The following is a 22,594-nucleotide window of genomic DNA, read 5'->3' as shown; positions in this document are numbered from 1 at the left end:
TTAAGTTACTAGAATAGAACTCACAGAACTAGCTAATGCTAAAATGGCATTACTGAAAGGGTCTATGCTTTTATCTCTGCAAACAAAATATTTTCACACCAAGTTTGGACAAATATTTGTGGAATATTATCCTCAGCCAATAGGCTGGTCCTGGACTTATTTCATAATTTACTGGCATAATTTACATATTACTATTTAACTATTTATGGTTCTATTACTATTTATTATTTATGGAGCAACTGTAATGAAAACCAATCTCCCCCGGGATTAATAAAGTATGACTATGACTATGACTATGAATGTTTAATCAATTCACAGCGCTGGACCTTAAAATTGCAATACAAGGAGTACATGGTGGCAATATAATGTAATCAAGAATGGGACCAGTTTTACAGGCAAGAATAAATAGCTATAAGATCAGTAGTCAACAAAACATCTGGAGTCAAATAAACTGGAATCTCTAGTCTGCTGTGTAAAAATAAGGTTTACAAAATAAATATCAAAAGGACAACAAAAAAAAGATATCCGTTTGCCACCTTCTAGCCTTGTTTGACCTGTGTACAGGACTCCACATTCATTAATGAACAACCAAAACAAAAACAACTGGTGCAGATACATCACAAACTTCAAACCTTTGACTACTGTGATGGGCTACAGCCCTCTTGGTTGATTTACTTACTTGTTTTACGATTATCTTTTGCTAGACTAGCTAGCTATACCAACCAGAATACTCTAAACCATGGGGTAACTGAAAAATGCTGACACTTAGCAGGCCAGTTAGCCTCTATGGAGAGAGAAAAACAGAGTTAATAGTTCAGGCCATCCTTGAAAGGCCTAAAACATTAGCTCTGCTTCCCTTTCCATAGGATACCACCTGATTTATATTTACCAGTATTCATTCTTTTATTCAAAGATACAAAACAACTTGCCATTTAATTCAGAGATTTTTTCTGTGTCCTGAGTTACACTCTGATCCGAAGCGAGTGCCTGACCCTCTTGATTACAGCTTAATGGCATCAATCCCATTTCTTCTTGCAGCCGTCGCTGTTTCCTTTCTTCTCGTTCCTTCAATATAATCTAACAGAACAAAATTAATGTCAGATGATTGTTTTTATATATTTATTTGGGACAACATTCAAAGAATAAAAACTCATCGAGAAAAATACTGGAATTTCCTTGGTTTATTTAAGACACTGTGGCACTTAATTGGGGCAGAAGAGTGTTGCCAACAAGTTCTAACTAGCGTCAGTCACTGGCATTTGTGTAGACATTAGACATTACACTGTGCTTAGAGCAAACAGTTTTTAAATAGTGACAGTTGTGTGTGTTTGTATTCAAAAAGCAGTGACTTTTGTCACTGATAGTTGGCAAGAAATAAGCATTAAGACAATGCCAAACTGTTTTGCTCACTGACATTTCAAGCATTCAGGGTTGGAGATGCCAGAAACAGCCAGGAGTGAAAATGAAATTATCTCTCTGTTTCAACAAGTTAGGAGTTACAAAGAACGTGAAGATATCGAAAGTCATTTTGAATGTTACAGTGAAAATGAAGATTTGGAGGATGCAATTGTCCACAGCATCGTGTAAAGGCAGTCCATTATCTGTTCAAATTTAAGTTTAATTATCAGTCAGCAATACATGAACACAGTCAAATGAAGCAGCATTCCTTCAGGGCCAAAGTGTGCAGCATACACAAGTCACACATAGTGCAGTCAATATAGCAAGCAAACATACAATCACTCTAAAAATATATATATATACTCTGTGCACACATATATTGACACCCTTTCCTGACGAAGGGTTCCGGCCTGAAATGTCGACTGATCGTTTCCACGGATGCTGCCCGACCTGCTGAGTTCCTCCAGCGTGTTGTGAGTGTTGCTTTGACCCCAGCATCTGCAGAGTATTTTGTGTTTGACACCTTTTATAGCCTCGGAGGGATGGAGCTACAATGGTGCTGAACAGCGACTCCTCTGAGCTCATCCACAGTAACAGCTTAATTTCTACCTTTAACGTCCCTCTTTTTCCTTTTCAAGGTGGATGGGGTTCTGTCAGAGACACTGACCTAGAGTTATGTTCAGACTTCAGTTCTTTATGGTGGTGGGACCTGCTCCTGGGGGCTCACAACTGGCTGCTTTTCAATATCCCAAGGACGCAGCCTAAATGACGATCGCGCCATTGGGGTTCTGAGGCTTTGTGGCCCTGTAGGCAAGCCCACCACAATGTTGCGAGAGAACGAGGAACACCGGGAACAGTGCATCAGCTGTCGGGGGCCCTGTAGTCGGCAAATCATGCACTCTCACACACACACACACACACACGGTGGGGGAGAATTTGTTGCCGACTCTCAAGTCGGAGAACTCGGAATAAAATGATGTGACAGACTTTATCATCATAAATTAGCGAGTTGTTTTGTCATGTCTCCGCTCTTGCTGAGTGACACCTCTCTGCACTTTTATTTGGGAGAAAGAGCCTGTCAAGTTGCTGGATGAACGATTAGTTCTTGTTGTACTGCAGATCACTGTCTTCCTTGGGGACTTTGCCATTGCTGGCTTGGTTGGTGGAGGGTGCTGATGCTTTTTTTTGCTGAAATGGGGAGGGGTGTAGGTTTGTTGCCTTGCTGCTGCTTCTGCATGGGGGGGGTGAGAAGCTTTGGGGTTCTAATGTTTTTACTGCCACTCACTCTTTGGGGTACCCTTCTGATTTCGTGGATATCTGCGAAGAACATGAATTTCAGATTGTATATTGTATACATTTCTCTGATATTAAGAGAAACTATTTAACTATAACTGGGGTGCCTAAGACTTTTGCACAATATTGTATTTATTAACAGACACACCTCGGCCTGAGACACCAGACAGGTGATTTGATTCCAAACAATTGGTTTATTGGTCATTACAGAATGCCTCGCTAGTGCTTCCCGCTCCCTCCCATTTCCTTTTCCCAACCACGATTCCCTTCTCCCTGCCCTCTTGTCACTCTCAGTCCACAGTAGAGACCCATATCAAATCAGGTTTATCATTACTCACATGTCATTAATTTTTTTGTGGCAGCAGTACATGAAACAAAACTACGATATATATATCCCAGGTCCCTGAGTAACATATCCCACGAATTGATGGTGCAGTTCCCAGCAGTCCGCAGACAAACGCAAATGTGCAAACCAGCTTGTCATTCCACCAACTGAACACTGGACGGCAGCACCAACGGGAGATGTCAGCCCCCAGCCGAGCATGGACGCAGCATTGCAATGCCTTCTGCATCTCCTCTCCTGGACTGCACCAGCAGGCAAGGCCATGGCTTGAGGACTAGTCCTCGCTATAACCGAGGCCACGCAGCTCCGTCCCTGTCTGTCGTGCCAACAAACAAGGGAAACGGGCCTGCAGCATCTTACATTATCAATGTCCAACAGGGTCTTGCGACTGCAAGAGAGATGTCCAAGACAAACAATCGCTGTTACACTGCACGCTGCCTTCACGCACCAACTCCAATGCCCTCCTGTAGCAGGCAGCAATACGGTCCACACCAAGTCCAGCTTCTCTGCCAATGAGCACCTCACTGATGAGGTAGACCTGCAGTATCCAAAGTTCTTAAAGTCCATCATTGTCTTGCAATCATAAAAAACGACATTTAAAAAAAGGCAAAAACACCTATGGTTGGCCTGCGGAAAGCCGCTGCATCCGAGCTCGCTGCCGTCTTAACGGAAGTGCACTGGGTGTCCGCACTGATTCTGTTCATTACGTACTCTGGATGAATTCCTCCATCGATAACTATTAGGAACTATTACAGTTTTATACCACTGCAGTAGTATTTGTAGTATTCTAATTTGTTCTGCATTTTATTTAAATACATAATTTATTACTCGGTTTGTTTTTAAAAATATCCTTCTAACTAATTCCATGAATCTTCGACTAATTGGGCAAAAATGTACTGGTCTCAATTAACCAGAATCCACTGTATATTAACAAAGCAGAAGCTCAAGTCAAAATTCAGTTCAATGGAAAACACGAAGAAATAGAGGGACTTAGATTGTGGGGTCAGTGGTAAATAAATGCCTACTAGGGTGTACAGACCTTGATATGGGACTTCATTTCCAAATCAACTGTCAGGGTAATGGTGAGGCCACGTTTGGAATATTGTGTTCAGTTTTAGTCACCCTGCTACAGGGGAAGATGCCACTAAGCTGGCATTTGCTCAAGATAAGGGCAGAGTGACAATTTTATGTGTGCAGCTCCCAGGTGAATAACCATCATTCCAGTCTTCAATGACTAGAGACCTGGCAGTCTCCTGACCACCCAGGGAGTGAGTGCAGCAGCTGGAGGAACAGGGAAATTCTCCATTACCTCAGGAAAGGTAGCTGCCAGGTAGGGCCCATTTGCCCACCAACGTCCTGGCTAATGTACAGTCTCCAAAAAATAAAACTTTTAGACCTCTGAGAGCAAGACTGCAATACCAGACAGGCATCAGAGACTGTTGTGTACTCTGCTTCAGGGACATAGCTCATCTCTGACACTCCAGACACAGTAATCCAGCCCCAGACCTTCATCATTCACTACATGACCCAGACAACGGCATCAGGTAAAGATAGAAGTACCTCCATTTGCTCCATGATTGACTCATAGTGGTGCACAGGTGTTCTACCTCTGTCCTGCTGCCCCTACCTGGAACGTCTAGAAGCCGAGTGTTGTCCACTCTATCTGCCAAAGGAGATCTCTGTCTTGGAGGCTGACATCAGAATATTCTTCAAGAGGGTAAACCCTCACAAGATGTCAGGCCCTAATGGCGTACCAGGAAACTGAAACTTGTGCCAACCGACTGGCTGGAGTGTTTATGGGCAACCATTCACTGCTGCAGTTGGAAGTTTCCCATCAGGTGCAAAATGTCATCAATCATACTGATGCTCAAGAAAAGCAGAGTGAGCAGCCTCAACAACTATCATCCAGTATCACTCACATCTACTGTGATGGAGTGCTTTGAGAGGTTGATCATGGCTAGAATTAACTCCTACTTGAGCAAACACCTGGACTCACTGTAATTTGCCTACTGCCATAATAGTGCTCACAATCTTGCTGGCACTTTACTTGATTTTTGAGCACCTGGATAACATTAAGACATACGTCAGGCTGCTGTTTATCAATTACAGTACAACATTCAACACCAATATCTCATCAGTACTAATCAATAAGCTTCAAAACCTGGGCCTCTATACCTCCCTCTGCAACTGGATCCTTGACTTCCTGATTGGGAGACCACTGTCAGTGCAGGTTGATAATTATCTCCACCTCACTGACAATCAACAATGGCACGCCTCATGGATGCATGCTTAGCCAATGCTCTACTCTCTCTACATACATGACAATATGGCTAGACACAGCTCAAATGTCATCTGTAAATTCACCAATGATAGCAGATCATAGATGGCAAGGAGGCAGTGTAGAGAGGCAAGACAGATCAGCTGGTTGAATGGTGTCACAACAACCACCTTGCACTCGATGTCAGCAAGACTATGGAATTGATTGCGGACTTCAGGAAGGAGAAGTAGGGAGAACACACAGTGGTTCTCTTTGAGGATCTTGCGGGGAAAAGGATGAACAGCTTCTGAGCATCAGCATCTCAAAGGATCTGTCCTGGGCCCAACACATTGATATGATCAGAAAGAAGACATATCAGTGGGTATACTTCAAGGAGCTTAAGGAAATTACAGGTCACCAGAGGGGTTTTAAACTCAGCCAACTCTATCACAGGCACAAGGCTCTCTAAGAGAGGACATCTTCAAAAAACAGTACCTCAAGAAGGCGACATCTATCATTACTGACCCTCATCATCTGAGACATACCTTCATCTCATTACTATCATCAAGGAGGAGGTACAGGAGACTGAAGACTCACACTCAATGTTTTAAGAACACTTTCTTTTGCATTATTTAATTTTTGTAACTTCTAGCAGAGGGGCTTGGGAATGCTTGCGCATGAATCACAAAAGATTGGTTTGCAGGTGCAGCAGGCTACTAAGGCGGCAAATGGAGGGCCGGCTGGTGGCGCAATGACATCGGTGCCGGACCTGGGAGTGGAGGTTCCCGGGTTCGAAACTAGTCAGGTCTGCTCCTGAGTACGCTTTCCATCCGTGCTGGGTTGAGTGTCGAGATCGCAACTCGACCTCGTAAAAATAAAAGGGAAAATACTGCGAAAATGTCTGTGCGAGGAGTGGTGCGCCACACAGTCTCTCTCTCGCTCCGGGCCTTGTAAAAGCCATGAAAAAGACATCATCACGGACGCATGTACGGACACGCAGACACACACCCACATGCAGACACACACGCACACAGGCACACGTCAAAAAAAAAGGCGGCAAATGGGATGTTGGCCTTCATTGCTAGAGGGATTGAATTTAAGAGCAGGGAGGTTATGCTGCAACTGTACAGGGTACTGATGAGGCCACACCTGGAGTACTGCATGTAGTTCTGGTCTCCTTACTTGAGGAACGATATACTGGCTTTGGAGTTGGTGCAGAGGAGGTTCACCAGGTTGATTCCAGAGATGAGAGTGTTAGACTACGAGGAGAGATTGAGTCGCCTGGGACTGTACTTGCTGGAATTCAGAGGAAATTTTATATGTTTCTGTAAGATCATGAGAGGGATAGATAAGATAGAGACAGGAAAGTTGTTTCCACTGGTAGGTGAGACTAAAACTAGGGGTCACAGCCTCAAGATTCATGGGAGTAGATTTAGGACTGAGATGAGGAGGAACTACTTTTCCCAGAGAATGGTGAATCTGTGGAATTCTCTGCCCAATGAAGCAGTGGAGGCTACCTCAGTAAGACAAGGTTGGACAGATTTTTGCATAGTAGGGGAATTAAGAGTTACGGGGAAAAGGCAGGTAGGTGGAGATGAGTCCATGGCCAGATCAGCCACTATCTTACTGAATGGCAGAGCAGGCTCCATGGGCCAGATAGTTGACTCCTGCTTCTATTTCTTATGTTCTTATGCATGTTATTATGTCTTGCACTGTACTGTCATCATAAAACAACATATTTCATGACACATCAGTGATAATAGATCAGATTATGAATCAGAGAGTGAAGAGATCTAGATGATGTTGCTGGGATTCAAGGGATTGAGTTACGGAGAGTGATTGAGCAGGCTGGGACCATTCAATGAAGCATAGGACAATAACAGATGATCTTAAAGAGGTGTTTAAAATCACAAAGGGCATAGACAGGTGGATGCATAAAGACTTGTTCTCAGGGCTGGGGAATCAAGAACTACAGGGCATAGGTTTGGTGTGAGAAGGGAGATATTTAATAGGAACCCAATGGATAAATTTTTCATCAAGATGGTTTCCTTATACGGAATGAGTTCACCAGACACTTTAACAGGTACATGGATAACGAAAGGTTCAGAGGGATATGGGCCAAACAGGACCATCTTAGTTGGGAATCTTGGTTGGCATGGACCTGTTTCCAAACTGTATGGCTCAAAAACTATGTATGAAAAGGGAAATAAATAGATGGGATACTGCAATATATAATCAATAAAGAAAGCATTAACAACAAAAGGTCTATTAAGTGTTCAAAAACATCTGCTGTTTCTTGGCAATCAAGTTTAGATTTCAGAATTTCAACCACTTCTCCAAAGGAGAGCAGAGGAAAAACATCAGCTTTTTCAAAACAGCAAATCACTCATCATGTATGTGGAGTTGATGGGGAAGAGCCTTCGACATTCAATATTTCCAATTTATTTTCAAGCTCAAAGGTTTTTGCAAGCTTTTCATGTTTTGTTTTGCCTCAATGAAATGGTCTTATCAGAATCAGAATCAGGTTTATTATCAGATGCATGTGACATGAAATTTGTTAGCAGTTCAGTCTAGCAGAGAGGAAAAAAAAACATAATAATACAAGTAAATCCATTTTCTATATTGAATAGATTAAAAAATGTGCAAAAACAGAAATACTGTATATTAAAAAAAAAAGTGAGGTAGTGTCCAAAGATTCAATGTCCATTTAGGAATCGGATGGCAGAGGGGAAGAAGCTATTCACAGTAACGAGGTCTTGCTTCTCCATTAACCAGCTCTGCATGTCAGTCATACTGCTAACTTCTTTATAATGTTTTACTATTAAATATTTTATTGTCTGTACTTTTTCCAAAAGTAAGGTTGCCAAAAAAGATGTAGGATTTAATATAATGCAATGACGCTTAAGAGACTGATCAATCATGGCACAGTCTAAAATGATTTAATTGCTAACAATTCATTGTTGAACTTGTGCATAAAAATACAGTATGTGCTTCTCACAAAATTTTCATTATAAGCATAGTTATGGAATTGTATAGCACAGAAACATGCCCTTGGCACAGCATGTCCAGGTCAACCTTCATTGGCCATGTACACTCATCTTATTTGCTTTCATTATGACTATATCCTTATATGTCTTGACTTTTAAGTGTCAATCTACATGCAACTTAAACATGGTAATTGTATCTAATGTCTCTGGTATCAACCACCTTCTGCTTAAAAATACCCACCTCTGAGATTCCCTTTAAAACTCCTTCCTCTCATCGTAATCCTATTTGCTAGACTTTCATATGTAACGTCGAATTAATTTAGGAAATGCGGTATTTGCAGTTCAGACTAAAAAATTAATTTATTGCACTCACATGTATTCTTTTTACATATTTCTATTCAATAATCATTTATTATTGGACTAGGGGCAAGAATTTGTTCCCAGAACTATAATTAGTTTTCACAAAGAAAGCAAATTAGAAGTCAGGCTGATAATCTTACAAATATGCTGACTTTTGTGGAACTATTAAATTTGCTGGTTTTATAGATCTGAGAAAGTTGTGTGCAGTCTTTGCATTCATCAGCCATGCTTTAATGACAAAGTGCTAGGATCAGAATCTTACTTTTAGAAGCATGAATCTTAGATCCTTCCCTGTATTACTTCTTTATTTTTTTTTTGAAAATACAATTTAAATGGGACAAGATACCTTCCTCCAATTCTTGTGTAGTGTGCTACTAAAATCTGATGAAACAGCAGTGATGCAACACATTACATCCAACTAACCTTCTTCAATGATGTTGGCTTTTTAGCCTTTGGCACTTCTCTTTGTTTTCCTCGCTTTACTAAAGGAGCACTTGAGTCCAAGGGATTGTGAGGAATCTTTTCCTGACTTGAATTTTGAGGCAGCTTTTTCACTGTGGGTTCTTTGGGAACCAATGGTAAGGCTCCTCCAACTACAATGATTATCAGCAATGAAAACAAAATGAAACTAATTGCATCAGGAATGAATCCAAAAGCATGTTTAACAAACAATGCAAACACACAAATTCAATCATCTTTGTCTCAAAATATACAACAGGGTCAAAGAAGAGATGAAACCGAATTAATTTCAACACATGCCTGCAAATACAACTGGCTTAGGAGCATGTTTGGATGACATCTCTTGCTGTTTCTGTTCTAGGACTGTCAGCATGTTACCAAAATCTAGTTGCATGGGCATTTTGCTCTTCCTACCACTTTTCTTTGGAGCTTCCTATAAAAGAAACAAGCCATTTAATTGGAATTATTTGCCATGTAAGTGCATCTATTATTGCTATTAAATTCAGTGCAATTCAGTACCCAAGAGCAATCAAAATAAACTATAATCTATTATATATGTGCATTAACAATCTAACTTATACTTAATTCTAATTTATACTTAGGCATGTATTCTAGATTAATGCTGATTAAAATGGTTGAAATCAAAAGTAAAAAAGTAACACAAGTTAAACTACAATTTCTAGAAAAACATTAGCAATCAATATTTGAAAGTGGTATTACTTACATTTGCTCAATTTGGAAGTATATAAACATTAACAAAAAAAGATCTTAGATGACCAAATTAATTAATGCAGAGCAATCCTTGCATTTTGATGCATTTTTCATTTCACAAAAGCTGCCTGAATTAGTAAGTCAGAGTGTATGGAACTACTGCTTTAACGCAACATTTCCAATTCACAGAGAGTGAGATCTATGTGAGAGCAGGAACCATTGAAAAGGACAAATCTCACTGAGGAATCTTTTCCTGTCCTGAGTTTTGAGGTATTCTCTTTGATGTGGGTTCTTTAGAAAATCAATTAGAACATTCTCCTGACTATAATGATCATAAACAATGAAAATAAAATTTAAGAAGTTAAAATGTGTTGAGAACAAATCAAAAAGTATGTTTAAAAATCATGATGTACAAACCCACAAAATTCAATCATCTTTACCTCAAAATATACAACAGGGTCAGAGGAGAAAAACAGAATAATTTCAAAACTTGCATGTAAAATAATACTGGCTAAAAACAAGTTCAGAAAAGGATAAAAATTTAACTTTAGAAAACTAAAAAGAAGGATGGTGAAATATAGGAAATAAGGTAGATGATCTCGTAGCAATTTCCCACAAGATAGTGATGCACTTGGTCGCAGCGGCCTCTCTGGATCCAAACAAAGGTATAGTAATCATTCATCCTTCAACTCTTTTTGATCACAAGACAATGCTGGATATTATGAAAATCAAGTACGGTAGGTCTACCCCACTAGTGAGTTGCTCGATAGCGGTGGAGCTAGACTAATGGCGCACTATGTTGCCATGTGCTACACCGCGTCAGAGGCAGGTCACAGTCCAATAGACGGTGCAAGTGATTGTCTTGGACATTTTTCTTGTGAATGCAACACACTGGTGGACATTGGTGATGTAGAATACCGTGTCTGGTTCAGTGGCAAGACCAATGGTGGAAAAGCTATGTGGCCTCAGTTGTTGCATGGACCAGGCCCTCTTACCACAGGGGATGCCTGTCACAGCCTCCCAGGGTAGAAGATGCCAGACACGGGCTGGGAGAGAACAAAGGTCTGGTGGACATGCTGGATTCCCTGCTGCGTTGTGGGCCTGCCCCTCCCGTCAGTGCTCCTCTCTAGTGCTTGCTTGGTGGAAAACAAGCTGGACTTCATTTGTCTGTGGCTCCACCAGCTTGGCCCATGGCAATGTCCCATGCACCATCCATAACACTCTGGGACTTCAGCTATATATTTTTTTGTGACTGTTTTTCTGCTGTTGTAATTATATGTGCTGTAAGTGCTTTGTGCTGCGTGTGACTGGTGATGCTGTGTTTCGCACTTTGGCCCTCAAAGAAGGTTGTTTTGCTTAGCTGTACTCATATATATGGTGAATGACAGTTAAACTTGAACATGAACTTGAAAATAGCAGGTCTCACATTTTGGGTATTACTAAGTCATGGTTGAAAGATCCCAGCTGGAAGCTTAAAATGTAAGGATACACATCAAATCGAAAGGACAGGAGGTGGTCAGAGGGGGCAGGGTGTAGCTTTATTAGTAAGTAAAAAAATGAAATGAAATCTTTAGAAAAAAGTGACACAGGATCAGAAGATACAAAATTCCTTCTGGGTAGAATTGAGAAACTGCACGGGTAAAAAGACAATGACAGGAGTTATAAACTCTCCGAACAGTAGCCAGGATGTGGAGTACAAATTGCAACAGGAGGTAGAAAAAGCACAAAAGGGACAATGTTACAATGGTCATGAGTGATTTCAATATGCATGAAATAAGTGCTAGATCCCAAGAAAAGGAATTTGCAGAATGCCTATGAGATAGCTTTTTCAGCAGCTTGTGGTCAAACCCACTAGAGAAACAGGCAATTCTGGATTTGGTGTTGTGCACTGAACCAGATTTGACTGGGGAGCTTAAGGTAAAGGAACTTAGCAGACAGGATACAATTCACCCACAGTCTGAGAGGGAGAAGCTAAAATCAGATGCATCAGTATTGCAGTGGAGTAAAGGTAACTACAGGGGCATGAGAAAAGGAGCTGACCAAAGTTGATCGGAATGGGACATCAGCAGTGATTAAGGTACAGCAGCAATAGCTGGAGCTTCTAGGAGCAATTCGGAAGGCAAAGCATCAGTTCATCACAAAGAAGTAGTATTCTAAAGGGAGGATGAGGTAACTGTAGCTGACAAGAGAAGTCAAAGACTGCTAAAAGCAAAAGAGAGGGCATATAATATAGCAACAAATAATGGGAAGCTTGTAAAAGCTAAGAGAAAGCAACTAAAAAAAGAAATACAGAGAGAAAAGATGAAATATGAAGGTAAGCTAGCCAATAATTTAAAAAAAGTTTAACAAAAGATTTTTCAGATATACAAAGAGTAAAAGAGAGGCAAGAGTGTACTTAAGACTGCTGGAAAATGACACTGGAGAGTTAGTATTGGGGAATAAAGAAATGACAGATGAACTGATTAAGTATTTTGCATCAGTCTTCACTGTGAAAGCCACCAGCAGCACACCAGAAATTCCAGAATGTCAGGGGACAGAAGTGAGTTCAGTCATTATTACTATGGAGAACGTGCCTGGGAAACTGAAAGGTAGGCAAGTCACCCGGACCAGATGGACTACACCCCGGAGTTCTCAGAGGTAGCTGAAGAGATTGTGGAGACATTAGTAGTGATCCTTCAAATTCTGGAGGATTGTAAATTTTAAAATGTCACTCCACTCTTTAAGAAGTATGGGAAGCAAAAGACGGCCAACTAACCTGACTTCGGTGGTTATCCGCGACTTTTCATGTCATATGTTAATGATTTGGATGATGGAACTGATTGCTTTGTGGTCAGGTTAGCAGTTACAGAGATAGGTGGAGGGGCACGTAGTATTGTGGAAGCAGAGAGGCTGTAGAAGGACTTGGAAAGATTAGGAGAACGGACAAAGAAGTGACAGATGAAATACAATGTAGGGAAGTGTATGGTCATGACTTTGGTAGAAGGAATTAAGGCATAAATTATTTTCTAAATAGTCATAGTCATACTGTATTGATCCCAGAGGGAAATTGGTTTTCGTTACAGTTGCACCATAAATAATAAATAGTAATAGAACCATAAATAGTTAAATAGTAATATGTAAATTATGCCAGTAAATTATGAAATAAGTCCAAGACCAGCCTATTGGCTCAGGGTGTCTGACCCTCCAAGGGAGGAGTTGTAAAGTTTGATGGCCACAGGCAGGAGTGACTTCCTATGACGCTCTGTGCTGCATCTCGGTGGAATGGGGACCGAATTCAAAAATCAGACGTGTAAAGAGACTTGGGAATCTAAGTGCAGGATTCCCTGAAGGTTAACGCAGGTTGAGTCAGTAGCAAGAAAGGCAAATGAAATCTTAGCATTCATGTCAGGAGGAGTAGAATAGAAAAGCAAGACTGTCATGCTGAGACTTTCTAAGTCATTGGTCAGACCATGTTAGGTGTATTGTGAGCAGTTTTGGGCCCCTTATCTAATAAAAGATTTGCTGGCACTGGAAAACATTCAGAGGAGGCTTACGAAAATGATTCTGGGAATGAAAGGCTATGTATGATGGCTCTGGACCTGTACTCACTAAAATTTAAAAGAATGGGGGGGGGAGAAACCTCATTGAAAACCATGGACTAGTGAAAGGTCTAGATATAGTAGATGTGGAGAGGACATTTCCAATAGTGGGAAAGTCTAGGACCAGAGGATACAGCCTCAGAATAGAAAGACATCCCTTTAGAATGGAGATGAGGAGAAACTTCTTAAGGCAGAGAGTGGTGAATATGTGGAATTCATTGCCACAGGTAGCTGTGGAGGCCATGACACTAGTTATATTTAAAGTGGAGGATGATAATGAAAGTAAGTCAGACTCAATGGGCTGTGAGGCCTAATTTTGCTCTCATGTCTTTTGATATTATCACACAGGAGACCAACACCAGACAAGTAAAAACTTGAGCACATGTATCACTAATTATGATTTTTTTTGAAGCTCCACAGATTTCAATTAGCTTAAGGCCTAGGCACAGCATTTCAGATTAATAATTATTTGATGAGAAGGCAACATGTTTACAGTTTTGGAGCTCTTTTAACTCAATGAAAGGTAAATGTGGATTAGATTTATGGAAAGGCTAATACCTAGTACATTTTCCCATGGGGAACTACATAGTTAAAGATTCTGAAACATTAAGAATCTAAATTGTTCATGGTGTAGTTTGTAAAATGACTATAGGCTCAACAGTATCATAAAGCCAGTTTAATTGGGATAATTTGTGGTCCAATCATACTTCTCCACAGAACAGAGGACTAATCTAATAACTACAGGATTGCAGGCACTGGCACACAGTTTGATATTTTTCAATAATACTTCGTTTGCACCACCAGCATCAAAATCTATGAGTATAAAACAATTGCTTTACTGCATAAGGCAAGGGAAACACATTTCTCACTACTAATGCAAGATCACTATGAATCTCTTCAAGCTCTTTAGAGGATTTAGAGAATATAGTACCGAGAACCTTCCTTAAAGATCCCACTTTGACATTGATCAAAAATTAAGTCATCAAATTTGACAGTTTTTAATAGTTTCTGGTTCAAAAAAGTGACTCTTTCAACACTCCACCGGGCAAAAAAAGTTGAGAGGGTTGTCTCCACTGGTTCAACAAGGTTAAAAGTATGTAGTCTTCTTTGATTTTTCAAATTGCAAAAGAATATTACTCAAATGAAACAGACCAATAATTCTGAACAAACCGTAGAGTTCTTCAGAGGATCAGTGGTCCTATTTTCTTCAACAGATTCTTTCCTCGGAATCTGAACTGCCTTCTGGTCCTGATCCAGACAAATTGATCCATCAGTAGTACCGTGAGAACTGGTTACATGCAAAACTAGCTCTCTATCCACTGACGCCTGAAAAAGTAAAAAGAAATACAGCTACAAGCTACGATAAAAAAAGATTAAAATTTAAATATTTTGTGAGTGTAATTATTTAAATTGGGCAACTAAATAAAGTGGACTCCTTGTCATTTATTATATATAGTATCACCATGAAACAAGGAGCACCTTTACACAAGAAAAATTATGCCACATAATTACTTGCTGACATCAGGCACAAGAGTGTAGCACCAAAAATTATGCCTTACATTTAAAAAAAAACTGCTTTAAAAAAATCTACCTAATATATTTCAGTTTGATTCACCACGTCACAGTGAAAAACACTATAGCTTAATTGAATAATCAGAGGTGAACAATTATGTTACACTATCTTATCCTTTCAAAGAGTTCTTGAACCAATATATTTAACAAAGCTTTCATAAAATAAATACAAATGAATTGCTTTAGAGAGATGCGTGCAAGTAGATGTTGTACTTTAAAAATTAACTCACTTATAATAAAAAGAGCTTTGCCCAAATGTGAGTTGTTGATATTGGAAATAATAAATTCTGCAGCCAATGACCAGCACTGAACTTTCCAACGTGGAAGTACATTCTTACTGCACTCCTATAAAGAACTAGACAAGGGGTGACCCGTTGGGGCACCCTTTGAGAGAAGGGTAGTGCAGTCTGATGTGACCAGAATGAACATTAAATTTTCCTGAATGCTTTGCTCTGCTTTGGAAACTGAAGTAGTAAACCTCAGTTTATTAAAGAAGAATGACGCGTAGCAAAGCAAATATTGCTCCTCCTCATTTAACAAAGGACACTTCTGATGGCATCATTTCTGGCTTATCCGCCATCCAGGATATCTCAAATGTCCTCTTTCTTTAAGGATCATGGCTTCCCTTCTGCCGTCGTCAATGATACCCTCACCCGCATCTCCTCCATTTCCCGCACTTTAGCCCTCACCCCATCTTCCTGTCATAACAGGGACAGAATTCCCCTTGTCCTCACCTACCACCCCACCAGCATCCAGATCCAGCACATTATCCTCCGCAATTTCCGTCACCTTCAACAGGACCCCACCACTAAACACCTTTCCCTCTCCACCCCTCTCCGCTTTCCACAGGGATCATTCCCTCCGCAACTCCCTGGTCCACACATCCCTCCCCATGGATCTCCCACCCGGCATTTATCCCTGTAAGCGTAAGTGCTACACCTGTCCCTACACCTCCTCTCTTGCCACCATTCAGGGCCCCAAACAGTCCTTCCAGGTGAGGCAACACTTCACTTGTGAGTCTGTTGGAGTCATCTATTGCATCCGGTGCTCCCGGTGCAGCCTCCTCTACATCAGTGAAACCCGACGCAGACTGGGGGACCGTTTCATTGAGCACCTCCGCTCCGTCCACCACAACGGACAGGATCTTCCGGTTGCCACCCACTTCAACTCCACTTCACATTCCCATTCAGATATGTCCACACAAGACCTCCTCTACTGCCAGGATGAGGCTAAACTCAGGTTGGAGGAGCAACACCTCATATACCGTCTGGGTAGTCTCCAGCCCCTGGGCATAAACACTGAATTCTCCAAATTCCGGTAATTCCCTCCCCATCCTTTCCCCCATCCCTGTTTCACTCTGTCCCCTCCCCCAGCTACCTATCACGTCCTGCATGGTTCCACCTCCTTCTACTACCCATTGCGTTTTCCCCTATTCCTTCTTCACCTTTCCTGCCTATCACCTCCCTGCTTCCCCTCCCCCACCCCTTTATCTTTCCCCTTACTGGTTTTTCACCTGGCACCTACCAGCCCTCTCCTTCCCACCCTCCCCCCCATCTCCTTTATAGGGTCTCTGCCTCCTCCCTCTTCAGTCCTGACGCAGGGTTCCGGCCCGAAACGTTGACTGATCATTTCCACGGATGCTGCCCGACCTGCTGAGTTCCTCCAGCGTGTTGTGAGTGTTGCTCTGCCACCCTTGTCCCTCTCGTTGCCATTCTGGAGATGTGCAGCCCTATCATTCCCCGTCCCTTCATCTTTTCTGCTGTTTGTTGTTTGTCTCTGATCCTGGAGACGTGCATGCCTGTCCTTCTCTGTCTCTTCTTCTCTCATCCTTTTTTTGTCCTGTCTCTTTGATCCTGGAGTCGTGCGGCCCTGGCCTCATCTGATTCTTGTTCTCTCCCTCTCCTTGCCACTTCCTGACGATGTATGGCGTCATCTCTTGACCATAGTGTCACCCTTCCCTTTCCATGTGGCATAATTAGGCTGAGCATTTTTTTTTACCCTAATGCTGGATAGGAGATACGAAGCAGTCACAGCAAAGGATGCTGATTATTCTTGATGATGTGGTTGCCGCTCTCCTAAATGGACGTGATATAGTCACCGCTGTCTTTTGACAGCAGCAAAGGGTTTTATGGGTGTCTCAGAGTATGTCATTACAATAAGATTTAATTATCTGTTATTGATGGGTGGCAGTTAGACCTGTCCCAATCCTGCACATGCTGATGGTGATTAGCAGAATGTGACCTCCTCCAAATAGAGCTGTCCTGCCCTTTTGCTCCGGTAGGTGTCGCTGCTGAGGCTGGCCGTGCGTATGTGTCGGGCTGTTGCGTCCTGGTTTCCATGATGGCTGATCGGGTCTCGGGTTAAAAGGGAGCCTGTTTATTTTGGCAAACGAGCAATTTGATACGAATACATAACCCTGAACTTTGCCTGCATCCTGTAAGTTAGCGCATTTTAATTCGATTTCGCCAAAAAAAGTGGCGCGGTAATGCACAGTTTGCGCTAATTGGAGGTCACAAACAGACAAACAGAGCATGAGAGTTTTAGTAGTATATAGATGTCATTGTAGCTAATAGATCCAGAAAACTAAGCCAGCTTTCCACAGGGAGAGAACCCACCACCTCAAGCTTAATTCAAAAGGAAATTCATCATTTACATAGGTATCAACTTCAGGTAGTATTTTAATATTGAAATTAGTACACTATCAACAAAATTACCACAATTCGCTTTATATAACATTATGCATTAGGCAGCTGACAAAATAGATCAATCACTGAAAAATATTTAGAATCATTTATCGTCAACCGTCTATGGCAACTTGTAATTCTAGGGAAAAACTAATTGTTAATCCATACCATCGAACTGCATACTGACTGTAACTCCCAATAGTTTGAAGGTACAACCCTCTATGTCAATATGCCACTTACCATGGAAACATGTCCAGAGCTACAGCCTGCACAATTCCACACACATCACATAGTAAGACCTTACAAGCACCAATGATAAAACTTTCCCTCCCCCCCCACCCCCGCTTTCTGCAGGGTTCGCTCCCTACGCGACTCCCTTGTCCATTCTCCCCCCCCCCCCCCATCCCTCCCCACTGATCTCCCTCCTGGCACTTATCCTTGTAAGTGGAACAAGTGCTACACATGTCCTTACACTTCCTCCCTTACCACCATTCAGGGTCCCAGACATCCTTCCAGGTGAGGCGACACTTCACCTGTGAGTCGGCTGGGGTGATACACTGTGTCCGGTGCTCCCGATGTGGCCTTCTGAATATTGGCGAGACCCGACGCAGACTGGGAGATCATTTTGCTGAACACCTACGCTCTGTCCGCCAGAGAAAGCAGGATCTCCCAGTGGCCACACATTTTAATTCCACGTCCCATTCCCATTCTGATATGTCTCAAACTTCCCTAATGCCCCACCTCCCCCTCGTACCCCATCCGTTATTTATTTATATACACACATTCTTTCTCTCTCTCTCTCCTTTTTCTCCCTCTGTCCCTCTCGTTATACCCCTTGCCCATCCTCTGGGTTTTTCCCCCCTCTCCCTTTTCTTTCTCCCTGGGCCTCCTGTCCCATGATCCTCTCATATCCCTTTTGCCAATCACCTGTCCAGCTCGTGGCTCCATCCCTCCCTCTCCTGTCTTCTCCTATCATTTTGGATCTCCCCCTCCCCCTTTCAAATCTCTTACTAGCTCTTCCTTCAGTTAGTCCTGACGAAGGGTCTCAGCCTGAAACGTCGACTGTACCTCTTCCTAGAGATGCTGCCTGGCCTGCTGCGTTCACCAGCAACTTTGATATGTGTTGCTTGAATTTCCAGCATCTGCAGAATTCCTTGTGTTTGCGTCCCAGAAAGTAATGTCTACCTAATCACATTGCTCCATATTTTTCAACTTTTTACCAACACCATTTAAAATAACTTTCCCTTTGTTCATTAAGAAAATTGGAATTACTGAGTCTATGATTGGGCAGGATTAATTTCCTGTATCTGATTTACTAGTAGGGTCCTCCAACTATACCACATGCTAAAATAAACCTGCTGGTTTTAGCATCAGAATGGAAAATAAAAATGCAATTGACCATAATCGGTAAAACTAAAAACAATTAACAATGCACAAATTTTATTTTGTACCTAACGATATTTGTTAGCCACCTATTGCCTAATTATTACATTAGTTGAGAACCAATGACATTCTCTACCGATTCAAATAAAATGCATTTTCTATACAGATTTTAATAAACTGACCTGTAATATAAATATCTTAACATATTAAAGTAGTTTAATACTTAGTTCAGCCTCCAAAGTTTATCTTACCTCTAAATGTCTTTTCCCAACCTGTTTGCTACTATAGAACTTGCTTTGACCATCATTGCCAGTTTTGTCAGAAGTGTTTACTGCTGATGCCAGATCTGGAAACTCTTCATCATCCTAAAAGAGGAATTAATTATACTCAAAAGTTAATCAACAAGCTTTAAAACACAACAGCAACTTTTGATTGAGCACTGGGTTTCTACTTCAAAGCTATAAAACAATGTTGATCCTTGGTTTCAAAAATGAGAATTCAGTTATAGACTAACACACACAAAATACTGGAAGCATCAGGCAGGATCAAAGGAAAGGAATAAGGGGTCAACATTTCCAGCGGAGACTCAGGTACGGAATTGCCACAGACACAAATCTAATGAAAGGTAATGTTAAACAGAAAGAAGCAATTGTCTTAGACCTGTGACTTAGATTATAAAAAGAACAATAGCGAAGTGCAAAAGATTCCTGTCCTTTTGTACTATTTAAATTTAAGCATTTACCAAGGTCACAGTTCATACTTAAAACCTATAAGTACCATTCCTTTACCATGTAAATTATCTTTAAAAGAAGAAAAAAGAGCAATTATTTACAGCTTTGATGGCAAAGCGAGGTGCTGCTGTTCCATTTCTGGGAAAGGTGCAGAACTATGCCACCTGTTCATCAACAGCTGTTGGATCTTCCAACCTGAAGTGCAGCAAAAGACTGTAAGATCATAAGGCCAGTAAGACATAGGAGCAGAATTAGGCCAATCCACCCATCTAACTCTGCCATTCCATCATGGCTGATTTATTATCCCTCTCAACCTCATTTTCCTGCATTGTTGATAGGTCAACAACCTATCAAACTCTGCTTTAAATATATCCAAAGACTCGGCCTCCACAGCTGTCTGTGGCAATGAATTCCACAGATTCACTATCCTCTGGCAAAAGAAATTCCTCCTCATCTCTGTTCTAAAAGGACATACTTTTATTCTGAGGCTGTGCCCTTTGGTCCTAGACTCCCCACTATAGGAAACATCCTCTCCATATCCGCTCTATCTAGGCCTTTCAATATTCAATAGGTTTCAAGGGAAAGCCACTGTGCCACCACCCCCCTCCCCATACTCCAGAGAGTACAGGCCCAGAGCCAACAAACACTCCTCATACGTTGACCCTTTCATTCTGGGAATCATTCTTATGAACCTCTCTGGACACTTTCCAATGCCAGCACATCCTTTCTTAAACCTGCTCACAATACTCCAAATGTGGTCTGACCAATGCCTTATAAAGTCTTAGCCAATGCATCCTTTACTTTATATTCTAGTCCTCTCAAAATGAATGTTAAGGTATTTGCCGCCTTCACCTGGTCGGCACGAAGTGTCCTGCAGGCACTGCGGGAGAAGGACGTGATGGACACAGTGGGGTGGTTCCCTGAGCAGACTGTCCAGTTCATCTGGCAAAATGCCTCATCGCCAGATCTCACCAACAGGCACCAAGACCTCGCTTGGCTGGCGGTGAGAGAGGCCCTCCCAGTCAGAGCCCTACTGTACGCCCGGAATGTCGTCCCCACACCCCACTGCCCACGGGAGGACTGCAGTGAGGAGGAGTCTGTGACCCACCTCTTTGCACACTGCGAGTTCGCAAAGAGGGTGTGGAGGAGGATGGACGGGCTAGTGTCACGTTTTATCCCCAGCAGCTGCGTAGCAGAGGACTCTCTGATCTACGGGCTGTTCCCGGGGACGCACACGGAGACCAACATCCGGTGCTGCTGGCAGATCATCAACTCGGTGAAAGACGCTCTTTGGTCAGCCCGAAACTTGATGATCTACCAGCACATGGAGATGTCCGGTGGGAGAATGCTGCCGACTGGCACATTCTCGGCTGCAGGAGTACATGCTGAGGGACGCACTGAAACTCGGTGCAGCCACCGCAAGGGCCCGGTGGGGAAGGACCACAGTATAGGTTTCTCCACCCGTGGGAGTGGGAGGGGTCGGTGGGCGGGGAGTATACCCCCCAACAATGATATGCTAAGCTGAACTACTGGAGTACCACGTGGGTGGCTATAAATACGGATATTTTACTGAGTATAATGGAAACGTATGTAAAGGAGGAAAGGTTATTGAATGGTTTATTGTATATATTTATTTTTGAATAAAGTATATTTTGAAATAAAAAAAAAATTTGCTGCCTTCACCAACAACTCAACCTGCTAGTTAACCTTTAAGGAATACTGCACGAGGACTCCCAAGTCCCTTTGCACTTCTGATTTTCAAATTCTATCCGACTTAGAAAATAGTCTATGCCTTTATTCCTTCTGCCACAGTGATTAACCATACAATTCTATCTGCCACCTATTTGTCCATTCTCATAATCGAAGTCCTTCTGCAGACTCCCTGGTTCCTCAACACCACCTGCCCTCTACCCACAAACTTGGTCACAAAAACATCAATTCCATGATCCAAATAATTGACAAAACAACGTAAAAAGCAGTCCCAACACCAACCCTGCAGAACCCCATTAGTCACCGGCAAGGAACCAGAAAAGCACGCTTCATTCCCACTATATACCTCTTTTCTGTCAGCCAATCTTCTACCCATGCTAGTATCTTTCGTACGATACCATGTGCGCTTATCTTGTTAACTAATATTGGAGATCTCCAGCTCATGTTTGATGTGATGCTGTTCAGAGGGGCATGAAACCTACATCTGAGGATTCTGAAAAGATATTCTCACCCACTCCAATGCCAATATGCCACCACTTCAATACCCAGAGATTGTGGTGCAAGAGTTTGGCACTTTGTCTGTTAGTTGTCATTCTATGAGTACAATTACGTCCAGCTGTTGTTTGACTAGTCTGTAGGACTGCTCTCTCTATAGAGGGAGCAGTCTGTAGATGTTCATGAGGAACGAGGCCATAAGTGACTGAATTCAGTATCTAGGTGAATACTAGGTGCTCCATGGAGCTTTTTTTCCAGTTTTAATATAGGAGTTGGCCATTTCATTGAATAATTAACTGTTGTGGGTCAAGAATCTGATAGAGACAAAGGCAGCAGATGGTACTATTTAATGTTCTCAGTTTGGAAAGGTCAGAACATTTTGATCTTTGCTGTAGATCAAAATTGGTTCTAACTGTAATGATCGCCATCTTTTGGGAGGATTTGGCTCAACAGGCTTTGGCAAGAATAGGTGGATTCTCTAATTAAGTTTTTTTCCCCTCTCATTCTTTGCTTATTAGTACATAGCTAGTGCATCAAGAATGCATCCAGGGTTATTGGTATGTTCTTTGTGCAAGGTGTGGGAACTCTGGAGATCTCCAGTCTCTCCCTGATAACTACATCTGCACAAAGCGC

At 41.9% G+C, this 22,594-nt stretch overlaps 1 protein-coding gene across 5 annotated transcripts in view; it reads right to left on the bottom strand.

Moving 5' to 3' along the window:
* The window catches only part of secisbp2 (SECIS binding protein 2), an 83,952-nt gene that overhangs the window by 19,985 nt on the left and 41,373 nt on the right, over positions 1-22,594 (bottom strand). For all 5 annotated transcript variants that reach the window (XM_072281666.1, XM_072281670.1, XM_072281667.1 and 2 more), the window contains 5 exons: positions 19,277-19,390; positions 14,557-14,712; positions 9,398-9,530; positions 9,062-9,231; positions 930-1,077 (listed from right to left, as the gene is read on the bottom strand). In XM_072281666.1, coding sequence (XP_072137767.1) covers positions 930-1,077; positions 9,062-9,231; positions 9,398-9,530; positions 14,557-14,712; positions 19,277-19,390 — 721 coding nt within the window. The remainder of the gene's footprint in view (positions 1-929; positions 1,078-9,061; positions 9,232-9,397; positions 9,531-14,556; positions 14,713-19,276; positions 19,391-22,594) is intronic.

This window comes from Mobula birostris, chromosome 17, assembly GCF_030028105.1.
Source record: "Mobula birostris isolate sMobBir1 chromosome 17, sMobBir1.hap1, whole genome shotgun sequence".
In the NCBI taxonomy this organism is placed as follows: domain Eukaryota; kingdom Metazoa; phylum Chordata; class Chondrichthyes; order Myliobatiformes; family Myliobatidae; genus Mobula; species Mobula birostris.
Note: the sequence above shows the minus strand (reverse complement) of the source record. Positions and strands in the feature narration are given on the sequence as shown.